General features: G+C 39.9%; 1 protein-coding gene across 3 annotated transcripts in view; it reads left to right on the top strand.

Annotated features, from left to right (window-relative positions):
- The window catches only part of ZNF704 (zinc finger protein 704), a 68,865-nt gene that overhangs the window by 9,023 nt on the left and 43,445 nt on the right, over positions 1-16,397 (top strand). For all 3 annotated transcript variants that reach the window (XM_044423994.1, XM_044423995.1, XM_044423996.1), the window contains exon 2: positions 6,566-6,813. In XM_044423994.1, the coding sequence (XP_044279929.1) occupies positions 6,566-6,813 (248 nt within the window). The remainder of the gene's footprint in view (positions 1-6,565; positions 6,814-16,397) is intronic.

Consider the following 16,397-nt stretch of genomic DNA (forward strand, 5'->3'; position numbering starts at 1 on the left):
TCATGGAGAAAGCTAGGGAGTTCCAGAAAAACATCTACTTCTACTTCATTGACTATGCTAAAGCCTTTGATTGTGTGGATCACAACAAATTGTGGCAAGTTCTTCAAGAGATGGGAGTACCAGACCATCTTATTTGTCTCTTGAGAAACCTGTATGTGGGTCAAAAAGCAACAGTGAGAACTGGACATGGAACCACTGATTGGTTCAAAATTGAGAAAGGAGTTTGGCAAGGCTGTATACTGTCGCCCTGGCTATTTAACTTATATGCAGAGCACATCATGAGAAAGGCGGGGCTAGATGAATCACCAGTTGGGATTAAGATTGCTGGGAGAAATAACAACCCCAGATATGCAGATGATACCACTCTCATGGCAGAAAGTGAAGGGAACTAAAGAGTCTTTTGATGCTGGTGAAGGAGGAGTGCAAAAGTTGGCTTGGAACTCAACAGTAACAAAACTAAGATCATGGCATCCGGTCCTCTCACTTCCAGGCAAATATTTATTTATTTATTTATTTTAAAGCATTTTTATGCCACCCCCATCGCAACAAAGCCTCGGGGTGGCTCACAACAGACATAAAAATACAATCAATAATTTAAAAACTGGTACCATCTCGGCTATATATTAAAATCTATAAATACAATAATAATAAATTAATAGTTAAAATAACTTTTAAATAAAAAGGTCTTCGCCTGGCGCCAAAAAGCAAATAATGACGGTGCCAGGCTGACCTCTCTGGGGAGCGCATTCCATAGGTGGGGCGCCACCGCAGAAAAGGCCCTCCTCGAGGTACTCACCCTCCTAATATCCTTCACGGAAGGTTCCCAGAGAAGGGCATCCGCTGCCGATCGTAGGGGACGGGCAGGCATATATGCATGCAGACGTTCCTTTAGATAATGGAATAGATGGGGAAGAAATGGAGGTAGTGACAGATTTTATTTTCCTGGGCTCCAAGATCACCGCAGACGGGGACTGCAGCCAAGAAATTAAAAGACGCTTGCTCCTGAGGAGGAAAGCTATGGCAAATCTAGACAGCATACTAAAAAGCAGAGACATCACCCTGCCAACAAAAGTGTGTATAGTCAAGGCTATGGTTTTCCCAGTTGCAATGTATGGCTGTGAAAGCTGGACCATAAGGAAGGCTGAGCACAAAAGGATTGAGTCCTTTGAATTGTGGTGCTGGACGAGACTCCTGCAAGTCCCTTGGACTGCAAGGCGATCAAACCAGTCAGTCCTAGAGGAGATCAACCCTGACTGCTCTTTGGAAGGCCAGATACTGAAGATGAAACTCAAATACTTTGGCCACCTAATGAGAAGGAAGGACTCCCTGGAGAAGAGTCTAATGCTGGGAACAATAGATGGCAAAAGAAGGAGGGGATAGCAGAGGATGAGGTGGCTGGATGGAGTCACTGAAGCAGTTGGTGTGAGCTTAGGTGGACTCTGGGAGATGGTGGAGGACAGGAAGGCCTGGAGGAGTGTTGTCCATGGGGTCGCGATGGGTCGGACATGACTTCGCGACTAACAACAACAACAAATGATTGAATGAAGCAAGTTAAAAGCCTAAATAATTAGTACATGATCCAGGATATAGTGCCTTGAAGAACTACTCACCCACCTGTTGTGTTTTCCTCATTTTGTTGTTTTACAACTTGGATTTAATTGGTATTATGACCACTTGACATGCATAAAACTCTCAAAACTGCAAAATATGTTTATTATGGCTCAAAAGTTAGATAAACGAAAACAAACTGGCCCTTGTTGGTTGGCTAAGTATCCACTCCCTGAGTCATACTTGGGAGAAGCACCCTTGTCAGCAATTATAGCTGTCTTTTTGGGTAAGTTGTACATCTGAATTCTGCTGTATTTGTGGCAAAACTGCTTCAACTCTGTCAGGATGAATGGGAATCATTTGTGAACAGCCACTTTCAAATGTTGCCAGAGATTCCAATCTCAATGGGTTTTGACTAAGCCATTCAGAGAAATTCAGGTTCTTGTTTCCAAACCACTCCAGTGTTACCTGGGCTGTGTTTAGGTTATTGTCCTGCTTAATGGTGAACCACTGCCATGGGCCAGGACCCTTCAAGAGTGAGACAGGATTTTCACCACCACAGCCTTGTGTTTGGCTGCAGCCATCTTGCCTGCATGGGAGTTCCCAGCCCCTGACAAGGAAGTGCACCCCTGCAGCATGATTCTGCCCTCACTATGCCTCCCTGTGTGGATGGTGTTCTCCAGGCAATGTGAACTGCTGGCTTGGCACCACACAGAGCATCTTGCAGTAAGGCCAAAAAGTTTTATTTTGGTATCACCAGAACAGACAACCTTTTTCTGCATGTTTGCTGTTTCTTCTGTATGTCTTTTTCCAGATTCCAAATGAGCTTTGAGGTGGGGTTTTTTCAGCAGTGACTTTCTTCATGTTACTCTTCTCTGTGTTTCTGACACTTTGTGATATCACAATTTGGAAAAGCAGTAACAAAGTACAGCGTGGCCCATTTTTTAATTAATCTCATAAATATCCTTGCATATGTAGAAAGAGGTTTCCTGCCTTCTGTTCTCTTAAACTGAACTTCCAAAGAGGAAATGGCTTTCTTAAACTTTCTTGTGGTTCAGACCATGAGAACTTGTAACCTTGCCTCAAACATCTAACCCAGCAGTAGCAAATCCATCTGAAATTATGTATTTGAGCATTTCAGGGATGTCACCATTCTTTCTCTGCTTTCATTTTCCAATATATCCTTATAAATCAGGGGTCCTCAAACTTTTTAAATGGGGTCAGTTCACTGTCCCTCAGACTGTTGGGGGGCTGGACTTGGTGGGGGGAGAGAACTGGCATGCTCATGGGCATGCTGGAGGGGAGATGGGCATAATCGTGGGCGCGCTCATGCAGGGAAGGTGGGCATGATCTCGGCCATCTCCTCTCCCCCACAAGAATGACCACAATCATACCCATCTTCGTGCATGGGTGCACCTGTGATCGCAGACATCTCTCCACTGAGTGTGGTTGTACTGGCTCAATGCTTTTGGACTTGCTCAGAGATCGTTTTCTCTGAGTGAGTCCAAAAGCTCTGAGGCAGGCTGGATAAATCAGCATGGCGGGCCAGATGCGGCCCGCAGGCCATAGTTTGAGGACCCATGTTATAGATGAACCCAGCTAGTTTGAGGTCTCTGGTAGTCTTAACCAAGTTTTTTGCTATCCTGCAGAATACTATATTATGCATTTCCTCCATCATCTCCCAATCCCCAACCCTTGCACATTTCCTAATTGCTAATATATTTTTGTCCATATATATATAAATTCACTGCACTAAGTACCACCCCACTTCCAAACTCTGCTTGTGTGCATTCTGTCTCAGACACAAGTATGGAAGCCTTTGGAGTTGTGGGGAGCCTGATGGTACAGTGCAAAATTAGGCTCAGGGCTGCATGTGAATTCAATTGGATTTCCAACCCCATTGTAGGAGATCATTAACAATAGACAAGCTAACTTTATGAAGGCTTTTTTCCACCATTGCTGATTATTCAGTTAAAGGACTTTTCATAAGCTTGACAAAGACTGCTTATAGGTAATGTAGCCAGTCAGGCCAAGCAGAATCACCTTTCTCGTCCTGATGAGTAAGGAGGAGGATTTTGCAGCATCTCAGGTACAGATGTATAGGAAAATGTTATAGGTTCACATTCTGAAAGGCATTGCTTTTAGTGTTTCCAAATGTGCCACAGCCCTGGTATTGGTTTTAATAGTACTGACATCAAACTCAGCTGTTAGAAATAAGTATAAAATGCTCAGACATGGGGATATCAAATATACATTGCTTTATGGGGAAAGGAGCTCATCTGCGCTGCAACATATGACCACACAAACAGCCTTTGCATATATGTACATATAAGTGCATGTTTGCTCAGTTCAAAATACTTTTGGACACATAGAAAATTGAGGTGCAGAACTTGTATCAGACCTCAGGCCAAATTTGATTTTCAAGAAACTTTTCAGGGGCTGCAGTCCAATGGTAGCTGAGGATTAAAGCCAGCATACAAAAATACCAGCATATTTTAGCCAGTAACTATGCATAAGAAGATGCATTTCAACTTGTAGAATGTGTGAACAAGGAGGACAGCACAAAAGCAGAGAACCAGCGCTTGCACGGTAAACTTTCTTTGTGTGCTATAGTAACTTTATAGTAATTCTCTGCTGTCTAGTTTCTTGATGCATTCTAAGTCCTATTGCCAAGGCTATTTCTACCCTACTCTAGAAAAATATAATTTAACAGTAGATGCTTTGGAGTCATTTGTTCAAAACCTGGAAGACACAAAACCTATCTAAACCTTGTGAAATTTCTTAAGAACACAAAGGATAGCATAGCCATCATGGATGTGAGGAAAGTTTTAAAAGAAGGGAAAATAAAGAAGTCACGTGTCAAGACAGTATAGAGAAGGTTAAAATTGCACATGTTCCAAAGCAAAATCAAAGTTCATTCAATTAATTAGAAACAATTTAACTTACTTGAGTAGAATCTGGGGTTTCAGAGAACATGCAGAGTTCCTTGAAGAGACATTGGTGGTTTGCCTGAGAGTTCCTGGACTATTGATGTGTGTAGGAAGACAAAATAACAATATGGGGCTTTATCCATTTAGGAGTATTTTGGGACCAGTAAAAAGCTGGCCAAGAACAAAGATGGATTGTTATTTGTCCAGTGGTGAAATAAGCTCTTTCTGTGTCAGCTGTCTAAGTGGACAGTCAAAAACTTACTTAGAATCTGCTCCCACCCTAACAACACTGGATTTGCTATCTGAGTCTGTCCAGTCTGTGAAAAATGATAAAGTTAGGATATTTGTTTATTCAGGATTCATTGCATTCATTGCATTCATTTGCTCTGTGTCCATACTATCCAATACCCAAAGCTCTTTGGGTGATTTTCAAACAAGTAATATCCCAAACATACAACACCAGTTATGTACAAAAATGCAACAATTTTAAACAATCCATACCTGATCTCAGGACCTGTGAAATTCTTATACATCAAATGCCTAGAACTAGAGGAAGGACTTTACTTCCAAAAAATGTCAGTAGCACAAGGCAGACCTCACTGGGCAGAGTGTTATGTAATGAGGGGCCACTACTTACAAGATCTCTTGTAACCATCTTCTGTTCCTCCATTGGAAGAGTCACTCAGAGGACAATCTTGGATGTTGATTGTAGTCTACAGGTTCATACATAGGAATATGGGATGTTCATTCATGCATATTTATGATTTCATGGAAATGAATTAGCAGTGAGCAACAATTAACAAAGCTTCACAGAAAAGATCTGCAATAAAGGATGTAGATCAACCTTATAAGTTGGTCTGCCTACAACAGTAAGTCACACAAATTGGTAGGTGGGAAAGTACTCTTCGGATGCTTAAGGTAGACAGATGAACACCAGAGTCACAATTGGAGGGAAATGAAAGGAAAAATAAGTTCAGAGCAAGTTGCAATTTTTTAAAAACTGGCTTCCAAGAAGCCTCTGCTGAGCATGGCTTAGTTCCAAAACTTAAAATGTGAAGGGCACAGATCCCACAGGAAGGAAAATTGAGGGCTGGGGTGAAGGAAACCCTCCAGTCAGGCTGTAGCAAAATAAGCTTGGTTTGAACCTCAGGTAGGCAAGTGAAGGACAACTGTTGATTCCTCCCTCAGAAAGGAGAGGCTAGACCTGGACAGATTTTGTCATTGCCACCGGTAGTTTTGTTAATGGGAAGTTTCATTTTGTGGATTGGCAGAAAAGTCAGGAATTGCATGCCAGGATAGCCATAGGAGGTGATACCCTCTTAACTGTGGCCAGTCTCTGTTTCAGTTTCTTGAAAGGATATATATGATATTGCCAACCTTGCATAATTGCCCATATTGGTTACTTTTGCCAACTTGTATTCAAACTTAAAGTATTTGGGGTGTCTTAATTTTTTTCTTTTGCTGCATTTAATTAAATTCCTTTTAAAACACCTGGGAGCTTCCAAGCTTTACACCAAAATCTGCATGCTTTAAGTTGCAACTGGGCAGGTCTATTTTCATAGATACAGGTCATGGTTAGAGCAAGTCATCTTTCCAGCTTTGTTCAAATTATTGAATCTAAATTGTCAACAATTATCTAAGAAAGAGATCCTAATATACTGGACATTTATATCCCAAGGGCCACTGAATTGCATGAATTGCTTTGAAATGCAACTAGCTGCTTCAGAGAAGTGATTTTTTTATAAACTCCTCATTCTCCACCCCTAGACCCTGAGGCTGCTCAGGCCTCCCTTCAGCTGCTATAAATATAAAACAAAAATTGTCCAGTTCAGTTTAACTCATATCAAGTCTACTTTGGCCCTTGGTATTGGCATTTCAATATGTGGGGAACTCTCCCAAGGGAGCACTTTTGACAATTTGCAAATGGCTTTAGGAAGGGAAATGAAGAGGCTTCTGATGGTTGTAAAGCAACTGTGGTACTAATGTGAGTCAGAGTTGCTAAATAGGATTCAGTGCCTAGAAGCTATGTCTGCCCCCTATTTTAACATGAATTGCAAGAAATCTAATCAGTGTTTTTAATTTTTCAGGCAACCAGCATAAAGCGTGAAATGACCTTCACAGTATTTCAGCAGGAGGATCTAAAAAGTGATCTGAATCAAAAACTATCAGACCAACATTTTTTTCTGTTGGCCATGAAAGAAGAGGATTCAAAAACAGCAGACACCAAAAAACCTGGCAGAGTCTATGAGCATGAGAAAGAAAACACTCGTTCAATCTGCCTTCTCGAACAGAAGCGCAAAGTTGTATCTTCAAACATTGATGTGCCTCCTGCAAGGTAGGAAAGTTGGAGAGGGTAGAAATTGTTGGTTCCCTTCCCAAGTCGAAACTGTTGAGGTATACTTTATTTTCTGCCGGCACGACATAAGCTATACAATACTTCGTACAAGTTTAATGCACATGTGAGTATGGGAGAGGCACATAGGTTATTGATCCATGTGGAACATGGATGTTGGAATCCTATTTATGCTACGGATTCATTAGCTGGGTATTATTGGACTTGTAGCCATCTTATTTGGTTGGAGTATTTACCCTAGATGATAACTAGGATCTGGTTGAGCTAATGTTCTCTAGTTTGGATGCAACAGAAAACTGTGGCTTAATAAACAATAAGTGCCAAGGTTGAGCTACAAGGAGTGAGATGAGGATGGAACATGCCTTAGTACAAGCCCCATTAAAGATCACAGCACCTGAGGTAGTCAGATGACATACTGCTCACATTGTTTTTGCAAACAGCATTCACTAAGAATCATAGCAGTTTCCACTGTAGCATTTCTCTTTCCTGCTTTTATGTAATGCTCCCAAAATGATAGGGAGGTTAATTGACATAATGATATTGGCCAGCTATCAATAGGATCCACTCAGTAAATTCAAGCTGGCACTGCATGTCAAATGCATAATTTGATTTGAACATTTTATCGTAATACTGGATGTTGGCATTGTTTCATAATTTGCTGTGCAGCCGTGATGGCAGTATATTTCTTCCAGTATCAGAGGCAGTGTGCCTTTCCATTCCAGGTGCTGGGGGCGATTGTGGTGGTATTGTGCTCATATGCTGGACTAGAGAGGCCTTTGGCCTCATCTGGCATGGCTGCTCTGGTGTCCATACCATGCTTCCACAACCAGAACATGGTCTAACATGTTCTCTCACACAGTGAAAGCAAACATGATCGCTTTTGTTTTCATTTTTTTCTTTTCCTTTCTGTTAGGGACACACCATTCACTGCTTTATGCATTGCCTTTTCCAACACAAAGTTTAACTGAAGGGGCAGTCCATAACTCCGTGGTAGAGCATATGTTTGGCTTGCATAAAGTTCTAAGGTGCATCTGCAGTTAGAGAATCACTATTTGTCATTTTATTTCTTATTCATTTAATTATTCCTTACATTTCTATACCAGCCAATAACTGAAGCTGCCTGGGCAGTTCACACCAATGCACAGTACTTGGCTTAGATGACCAAGAGTTCAACATATTGGCCAAGATTTAGCATCATGTGGATTTAGCACTGTGTGATGACCCATTGCAAGCTGAAATGAGAACCTTGAGTTCATATACTTCTCCCCCCCCCCCCGCCTTCTGTATGCCCAGGAGGAAAACAAAATGAGGATTTCACTTGAGTTTCTGCTTCTACAATTCTTGATTTGTTATATATGAACCAAGAATTATGGCTTAAAATAAACTATTATCAATTGCTAAACAAACCAACTAGAAACCTTAGTTTTACTGTTCCGTACTCAGGTGAGTTTTAAATCACAAATTCTGGTTCTTATGAAATAACAAACCAGGAATAATAGCAACTGAAATGGAATCCTGATTTAAGTTCTCCCCCTACAAAGGAGGAAGAAGAGGAGTGAGGTTTTGCTTGTGCTTGTTGAAGTAGACTAAATCCTGCTTTAGCATTACTTGCAAATTGGCCCATTGTTGCCTTCATATGTTCATATATATTTGATTTGTATGTCAGAAATATTATCCACTTTGTGCTTGCCTATTTTTTAAATAAAAATAACAATAAAATACAAAATAGCATGCAGAATCCAGCTAATAGCAGTGGTAGAAATAGTATTATGAGTGTGCTTTGTTTAGTCTGAAATCTTAAAATTTACCTGAGAGTAAGACATTTTTAATTTAATGGGACCATCTTCTGGATAGGATTGTACTGTGAGTCAGAAAAATAGGACTATAATTTCTGTAATAAAATACTAATTACAGTAAAACTAAAGGTACTTACAGTGTGGCCAACATCTGTTCACTCACACGATTTACCAATTTGCTGGACACTTTTGTTTTTCTTCATGATTTGTATGAGTGTCATTGTCAGTTTCTTGTTTAAAGATATGTTACAGAATTAAAAGAATTGTATAAGCTATACCAGGTAAGTCTAGTTTGTAGAATACATGATCAGTGTTAGCTACTTTCTAGAAATAATTACAAATGATTTATGGAACATCATAACATATTATGGGACATTTTGGTCTTGTGTAAGGTAGGGTTCAGAATGCATAATATTTCATGATTCTTAGGTCCTTGTTTGTATCCCTGTATCTTACTGATGCTGATTGCTGCAGGTTGCATTTGGACATTCTATTTCCAACGGATCCTATAGCATGACTGTGTGCTTTCTCCCTCCCTCTCTCCTGGCTTCTCTTCTCGCCGCCCTCAATGCTTGCCTTGGGATGTTAGCAAAAGACTCATAAAAGATATTTACCTAAAGTGAATTGCAATACCATGGAAGTTATTCTGTGTAATGTTCTTTGTTGTTAGCATTTCCTGCAGTATATACTTGAACTGGGAAATATTAACCTTCCCCAGGGTTTGATGGTTGGCACCATGATTTGTTCTGGTCATTAGTTGGTGTAAAAGCTTACTATGGTAATTGTTAGACATTATGGCATTGGTTAGGGGCAGGATTTGTCTCGGTCCACTCTCTAAGTAAGTGAATGATTAGAAAACCTCTTGGAAAGGCTTTAGAATTTTATATGTTGATACCCATCACTAATTGCTCGGTGCTGTGACAACCAACTTACAATGAAATAGCAAATGAAGTAAGGAAGAAAGGCAGCTGAAGGCATAAGAAAAGGTAAGCATTTTTTTCCGAATAAATATAATACTGCACAAGAAGCCATTGTAAGAATAGGGCAGTAGTGGCTATTTCTTCCACCGAAGTTTAGCACCCTAATTGTGGTGATGCTGAATTCACTGGGATATGTGATCATTTAGGAACCAGTCGAAGACTGGAGTTTTATATGAAATTTCAGAATGCAAAAAAAAAAAAGTTCTAAGCAGTTTTTCTGAATGTCATGGGGAGCAAGAGAGCTTTGTATTCTAAATGGCTGAGACTGCTCCATGACAATAGAAGCAACCCTCAAGAATAGCATGGCCCATTTTTATGTAAACAAGCAAACCAGGCAATTGTACTTGCAGTCATGGTTGCCTTGTACAGTGATTGAAGCACCAAGCTGGGCACATGAGAGGAGCGGTGAGGATATAGCGTGTGAGCACAAGGTTCATTTACAATCTAAAGCATGGCTTATTAGCTCAAGAGTGTTACATTTGAACTGATGCTTCATCTAATACTCATTAAAGATTGCAACACCACTGGTAGCCCACTGAGATTTTAGCTCAGGTTCTGGGTTTTAGTAGTGCCCAATAGCAGGCCATCCATGTTGACAGTAGTTTTAAACTTCTGCAACCTGAAACATAACTTTACTTCCAGTGTAAGAATCCTTCTCTTTGGTTTTTCTGTTGGTGTTTTCTGCTTGCTTCTACCAGGCTTGACTTTTGTGCCAGATGTATTTGTTGCACAAGTGCACAGAAGCACTCCTTTCATTTTTCATGAAATGAAAAATTTCTTTTCATTGCTTTTCCTCTTTGCTTTTGGCGTATTTGCATTCTGGTTTCCCTAATAATGAGCTGCAAAATCCCCACGAACTAATCATGCTAAAACATAGTGACAATACTCTTGCTGCGTCCTGTGAATATGAATCCATGGATCCCCAGCTGAAGATCAGTAATCTTATGCAATTAATTTATTTTTTTCAGTTATGTTCTCCCCCTTCTTCCAGGGAGTGTAAGGAAGCATAATGGTTACCTACTCTCCATTTTATCCTAATGATATCCTGAAGCTGACTCAATTATTGGCCCAAAGTCACCAAGGGATACCCTTTAACTGCTGCTAAGAGTAATCCCTGGGTTTACAAACAGTGGACTATCCTATTGCTATTTGTTTTCATTATTATTCATTGTTACGTTTATATGACTGCTTTTTTCCCTCCAAGGAGCCCATGGTGGCATTCAGGATCCTCCTCCTCTCTGTTTTATCCTCACAATAACCCTGTGAGGCTGGGAGACAATGACTTGCCCCAAATCTCCCAGTGAGCTTCATGGTAGAGTGAGGCCTGGAACCCAGGTCTGTGCAATCCCCACCCAGCACTAAGCACCACAACTGCTTCTTGTGTATCTCTCAGATTCGTATCACTGCAGGACTCCATTCCTGGTTATTTTATATCAGCCCACGAGCAAAAGGATCTCTAGAATTAGTGATGTGTCCTGTTCATGCTTTTTTGTAACACTCCTACACAAAACCTATTTTTTACTATGGATATTTGCTTTTTAAAATGTAGGCATATATGAGCAAGTGACTATAAATACCAATGGGTAGAATCCAGTTGGCTTATTCTGCTGATAGATCAGCTTCCACTAATAGAAAGGTGAGGGGGTAATTCTTCTTCCTCCCCCCTCTTATTAAATCCCTAGCATGCCCTCAAAATCTGCTCCACACTTTGGAGAACCTTCTGAAGCAGAATTTGGGAGGGTGTGGGGACCTGCAGAGGGCAGAAGGCCGTCTCATTGCATGAACTGGAGTCTGTTTGCAAGACACTGGATTCTATTCACTGTTTTCTCAACTGCAAACATGATTGCAACAAAGCAGTTGATAAAGCATGCAGTAACATATAAATGGATTTAAAAGTTATAACTTGTAAAAAGTATTTTAGAAATGTCACTTTGTTATCCCATAAAGAGAAATTAACATGCACAATCTATAATACTATGTGATCAGAGCAAATCATTTGATTTGCCTCATTTCAACAGAATCTGCTTCATTGTGTGCTTAACCTTGTTTTCATGGGCGTTTTGGTGCCACTACATTTATCCAGGGATTATATCTATGATGATCCTGAGATTGCTATGGAACCAACAGAACACTGATACCAGGAAATACAGATATTGTTTGCAAAATGATGAGATTGTGTTAGAGCCACTAAGTGGCACTAGAGAGTGCTTACAACTTTGATTTAGAGAAAGATACTAGGTTAGTTGGTACCACAAAATAAGATGTATTTATAATTGTATCATTTACTAGGTTGTATTTGCAGTGTCTCAGGTTTAAATATAATTTATACAACAAAACTGGTAAGTTTAAAGGAAAAATTTAATGTTGCATTGCATGGGATGGTGATTCTGTTGAGCATGGGCACAGCAGATGCAGGAAATGTAAAAGACAGAACAGGACAACCTCTATTCCATTAATTTCCTTTAGTTTTATTAAATAAAATAAAGATGTGGCAACACTTCTGGACAATAGTTAGGTTGAATGCTACTCTTTCTTAAGCATTGCTGAGAGACTTAAGGCATAGTACTATATACACTTAGACCAGAAAAAGATCTACAACTGCCAGCATGCTCCAGCCAGGTTGCAGGGACAAGCTGGAAGTTATAGGACTTTTTCTGATCTGACTGTGCTTAGGATTACACCATTAAAGTGCAGATCTACATAAGTAATGAATAGTAGGAAAAACAAATATCTTTGTTGTAAAAAAAGTGTCTTAATTCACTGCATAGTTCAGGGCAATACAAATATGCCCAAGAATAAGAGTGAAATCAGTTTCAACAATGAGTTGTAAATGGAAAATTCTATGGAAAGGAAATCTCTCTTCTTGTATTCTTCAGTAATCCAAAATTGTATAATCCAAAGCATTGTGCACATAAAAGAAAGGTTATGTACAATGGGAATATTACCTCTTTTCTCTGCCAGTCCCTATTGCTCAAGGAGGAACTGTTTAATGCCCTGAAATTTATTTATACTTGACAAAAATCATCCAGGTCCCAACAGCTCCTGGGGATAACAAAGCCCAAGATCTAAGATGATACACAAACAACAATGAAACTTGTTGTGGGCTCTTCGTCACTAGAAACATTCCAAAAGCATTTGGACAATCATCTAAATGGGATGGTGTAACGTAGTGTCCTGCAATAACTGGGGGTTGGACCCAGTGGCCTTCTGGCCCCTTCCAACTCTACTTTTTTGTGATTATGTGATTCTATGGATTAAACATTATTATTTGTTTGCATTTCTGCACCACCCGGTAGTTGAAGATCTCTGGACAGTGCACAACAAACTTTCTTAAAACCCAATGATAATAAAACAGTTTGTTGTATTAAACACTGCTTTGTGGTGCTTCAGTATATCCTTGGACATTGCAGACCCATTTGGGATCTACGTTGTATATAGATTCACAGAAAAGATATAAGGCTATTAAAAAGCCACATTTCTGCAGCATGTTCTCAAACATGATGGGGACAGAGACAAAGCCTTACAAAGTCCCATCAGCATCCAGGAAGACCAACCATGTGAAAGGGAGACAAGCCACATGGAAGGATCTATACAAGCATAGCAGCAAAAGATTCAGCTGTACAATCCAAAAGTAATTTGTAGCATGAAGGAGGATGGTTTAGAGGTTTGGAAGCAAGTTGCACCTGGCTAGAATTGCTGCTTACTCATCAGTTCCTAGAATGGCATAGCTATCTTATACATGGATTCAAATATGCTCTGAACCCTTATTCAGTTCTTCCCATTTATGACAAATAATAGTGATTATTTTAATGCTTTCTGTTTAAGACTCAGTACTATTAAAGGTAACTGATTCAAAAACATTTATGCAAAGCTTCCATTGGACAGAGAATCCATCTAGTCATCCTTGTGAAGGATGTAGCTTTTATTCTTCAGTCCCCACCTCTTCTCTAGCACACTTCCTATTGTGCACATTAAAATATTTCCATTAGGTTAGCAACTTAACAGCAGAATCATCTGAAATGTTAGCATATTTGAGCTCTCATTCTGTTCTATTCAAACCTGATAAGATTTGGCTAAGATTAGATACAAATGATAACATTACAGGACTCCTTAACCTCTTGAACTGATCACTTAGCACAGGCCTTGCTTTTCTTCAAGGCACTTAAATAAGTAATTCGTCAAAATGTAGTTGTTGAAATATTCCCCAAACAATGTGTGAGTAGACAGTTTACTGAACCCAATTTCAAACCACAGCCTGAGCAACTTTTAGTGGTTTCTGTTGTTGCATAGCAACATTAAGTAATTGTTTGAGAAGTCTTCACTAGACTTCTATATTTGTAAAAGGGCTGACAGTTCAAACACTCTTGCTAGAATGTGCTTCTAAGCTACTGCTATTCATGTCAAGATCAGAGCAGTATTGGCTGTACAGTAAAAATTACAAATAGATGGTGCCCAGTTACTATTTCCGAGGTGTGAAACTTGCCACATGTATGACTTTTCTCTTAGAGCTTGAACAAGCATATCATGTATTTTGCAAACAATAATTACTACAGTCTAAATTTCTATTTGGGTATAATCCTATGCATGTTTACACAGAAAAAAATGTACAGTTCCCAGGTTTCTCCAGCCATGTTCATGGGGGAAGGGATATGTAAAGACTTTTTCTGCCTAAACATGCATAGCATTTCCCCCTTAAAATAATAGAGTTATAGGCATAGAAGGAACCTTGGTGATCATGTAGTGCAACCCCAGCTCAATGCAGGTGCTGCAGGGTGCAGCTACAGTATCCCCAAGAGATCGCTATCCACCCTCTACCTAAATACCTCCAGTGAAGGAGAATCCATCACTGCCCAAGGTGATCAGTTCCACTGCTCACTCTTAGGAAATTTCTCCTTATGTCCCTTTCTACCCATTAATTCTATCTTTGCCCTTGGGAGCACCAGAGAACAAGTTTGCTCCATCTTCTTCATGATAGCCTTTCAGAAAATGAAAAATCAGTCTCATATCTACCTCTAATTTTCTCTCCTCTGGGCAAATCAGAACAAGCTCTTTCAACCATTCTTTCTAAGATTTGGTTTCCAGACTCTTCATCATCCTGGTTGCTCTTTCTGAGTTGGCGCCACCTTGTCAATATTTTTAAAATAGGGTACTCCAAAATGGACTCCAAATACAGCAGTAATATTACTTCCCATGATCTGGGAAGAGAATCTAAGGTGATTTATTTATTTATTTATTTATTTATTTATTTATTTTTCGATTTATATCCTGCCTTTTTCCTACATAGGGCTCAAGGCAGCTTACATCATTCTCCTCCTCCATCATATCCCCACAACAACTACCCTGTGAGGTAGGTTGGGCTGAGAGTCTGTGACTGGCCCAAGGTTACCCAATTGGCTCCATGGCTGAGCGGGGACTAGAACCCAGATCGTCTGAGTCCCAGTCCCATGCTCTTAACCACTACACCACACTGGCTCTCATGGAGCCAGCTCAGTGACTTTGGGCCAGTCACAGACTCTCAGCCTAACCTACTTCTCAGGGTTGTTGTTACAAGGATAAGATTGAGAGCAGGAATAGAATAATGTAAGCCTCTTTGAGTTCTTTGAAATGAAAAAGTGGGATATTGATCTAATGAATGAATACATAAATCGCAGTTGGTTGGGAAGATCTACCCTAGACCCTAAAGATCCCCAGATTGAATGCAACAGAAAACTGTGGCTTAATATCCAGTGAGATAAGTGCTGAAGCTGGGCCTCAGGGAAAGGGGTGAGGATCTGGAATGCCTTCTTATAAGCTACATTAAGGACCTGCAGTAGCCAGATGAAGTTCTGCTCACATTCTACTTGCAAACAATGTCCACTAAGAACCCTGCCAACTTACATTACAGCATTTCTCTTCCCTGCTTTCATGCAGTGCTCCCAGAAGGATAAGAATCTTGATTAATATAGAGATGTTGCATATGTGTAATTTGATCTGAATGCTTTTATAGTAATACTGGATGTTGGCATTGTTTCATAATTTACTGTGCAGCCGTGATGGCAGCATATTTATTCCAGTATTAGAGGAAGTGTGCCTTTCACCCCTAGGTGCTGGGGGTGATTGTGGTGGTATTGTGCTCATATGCTGGACTAGAGAGGCCTTTGGCTTCATCTGGCATGGCTGCTCTGGTGTCCTTAGCATGTTCCCACAACCTGAAAGTGATTCAACATGTTTTCTCATGCAGCAAAATGAAACCTGATCGCTTTTGTTTTCATTTTTTTCTTTTTCTTACTGTTAGGGGCAACACCATTCACGGCAGTTTCATACATTGCATTTTTGAACACGAAGATTAACTGAAGGAATAGCCCATAGTTCAGTGCTAAAGCAATAAACCACAACAGCAATTAAATTGGAAACAGAATCCTTAAATTAAAAGAATTACTGGCACGTTATGATGAATAAGAGGTAACTTAACTCAGAGATTGTGGTTTGGGAACATAGGGATGTTTTGTTTAGATAGAATTTAAACAAGTGTAGGTTGATTCTTCAAATACCCATTGGGTTCTATGTATAACTCAAAACTTAACTGAAGTTCTTTGATATCAAGGCATTGGAGAGAGATGGACTTAGAAACAAAATAGTTCTCTACGAGTAATCAGTAGTATCTTACCAATCAAACCCAGTTTCTAAATAGGTAACATATTTCGGATGGTTTGTTTGTACTTTTGATAGGTTACATAAAAAGCTTAGCCAGAAAACAGTGAGGTCAATTTTTACATTATATGTTGAGATATAGATCCTATCCCATGGCTGT

Source organism: Varanus komodoensis, unplaced genomic scaffold (assembly GCF_004798865.1).
Source record: "Varanus komodoensis strain SLA01 unplaced genomic scaffold, ASM479886v1 scaffold14_1, whole genome shotgun sequence".
In the NCBI taxonomy this organism is placed as follows: Eukaryota; Metazoa; Chordata; class Lepidosauria; order Squamata; family Varanidae; genus Varanus; species Varanus komodoensis.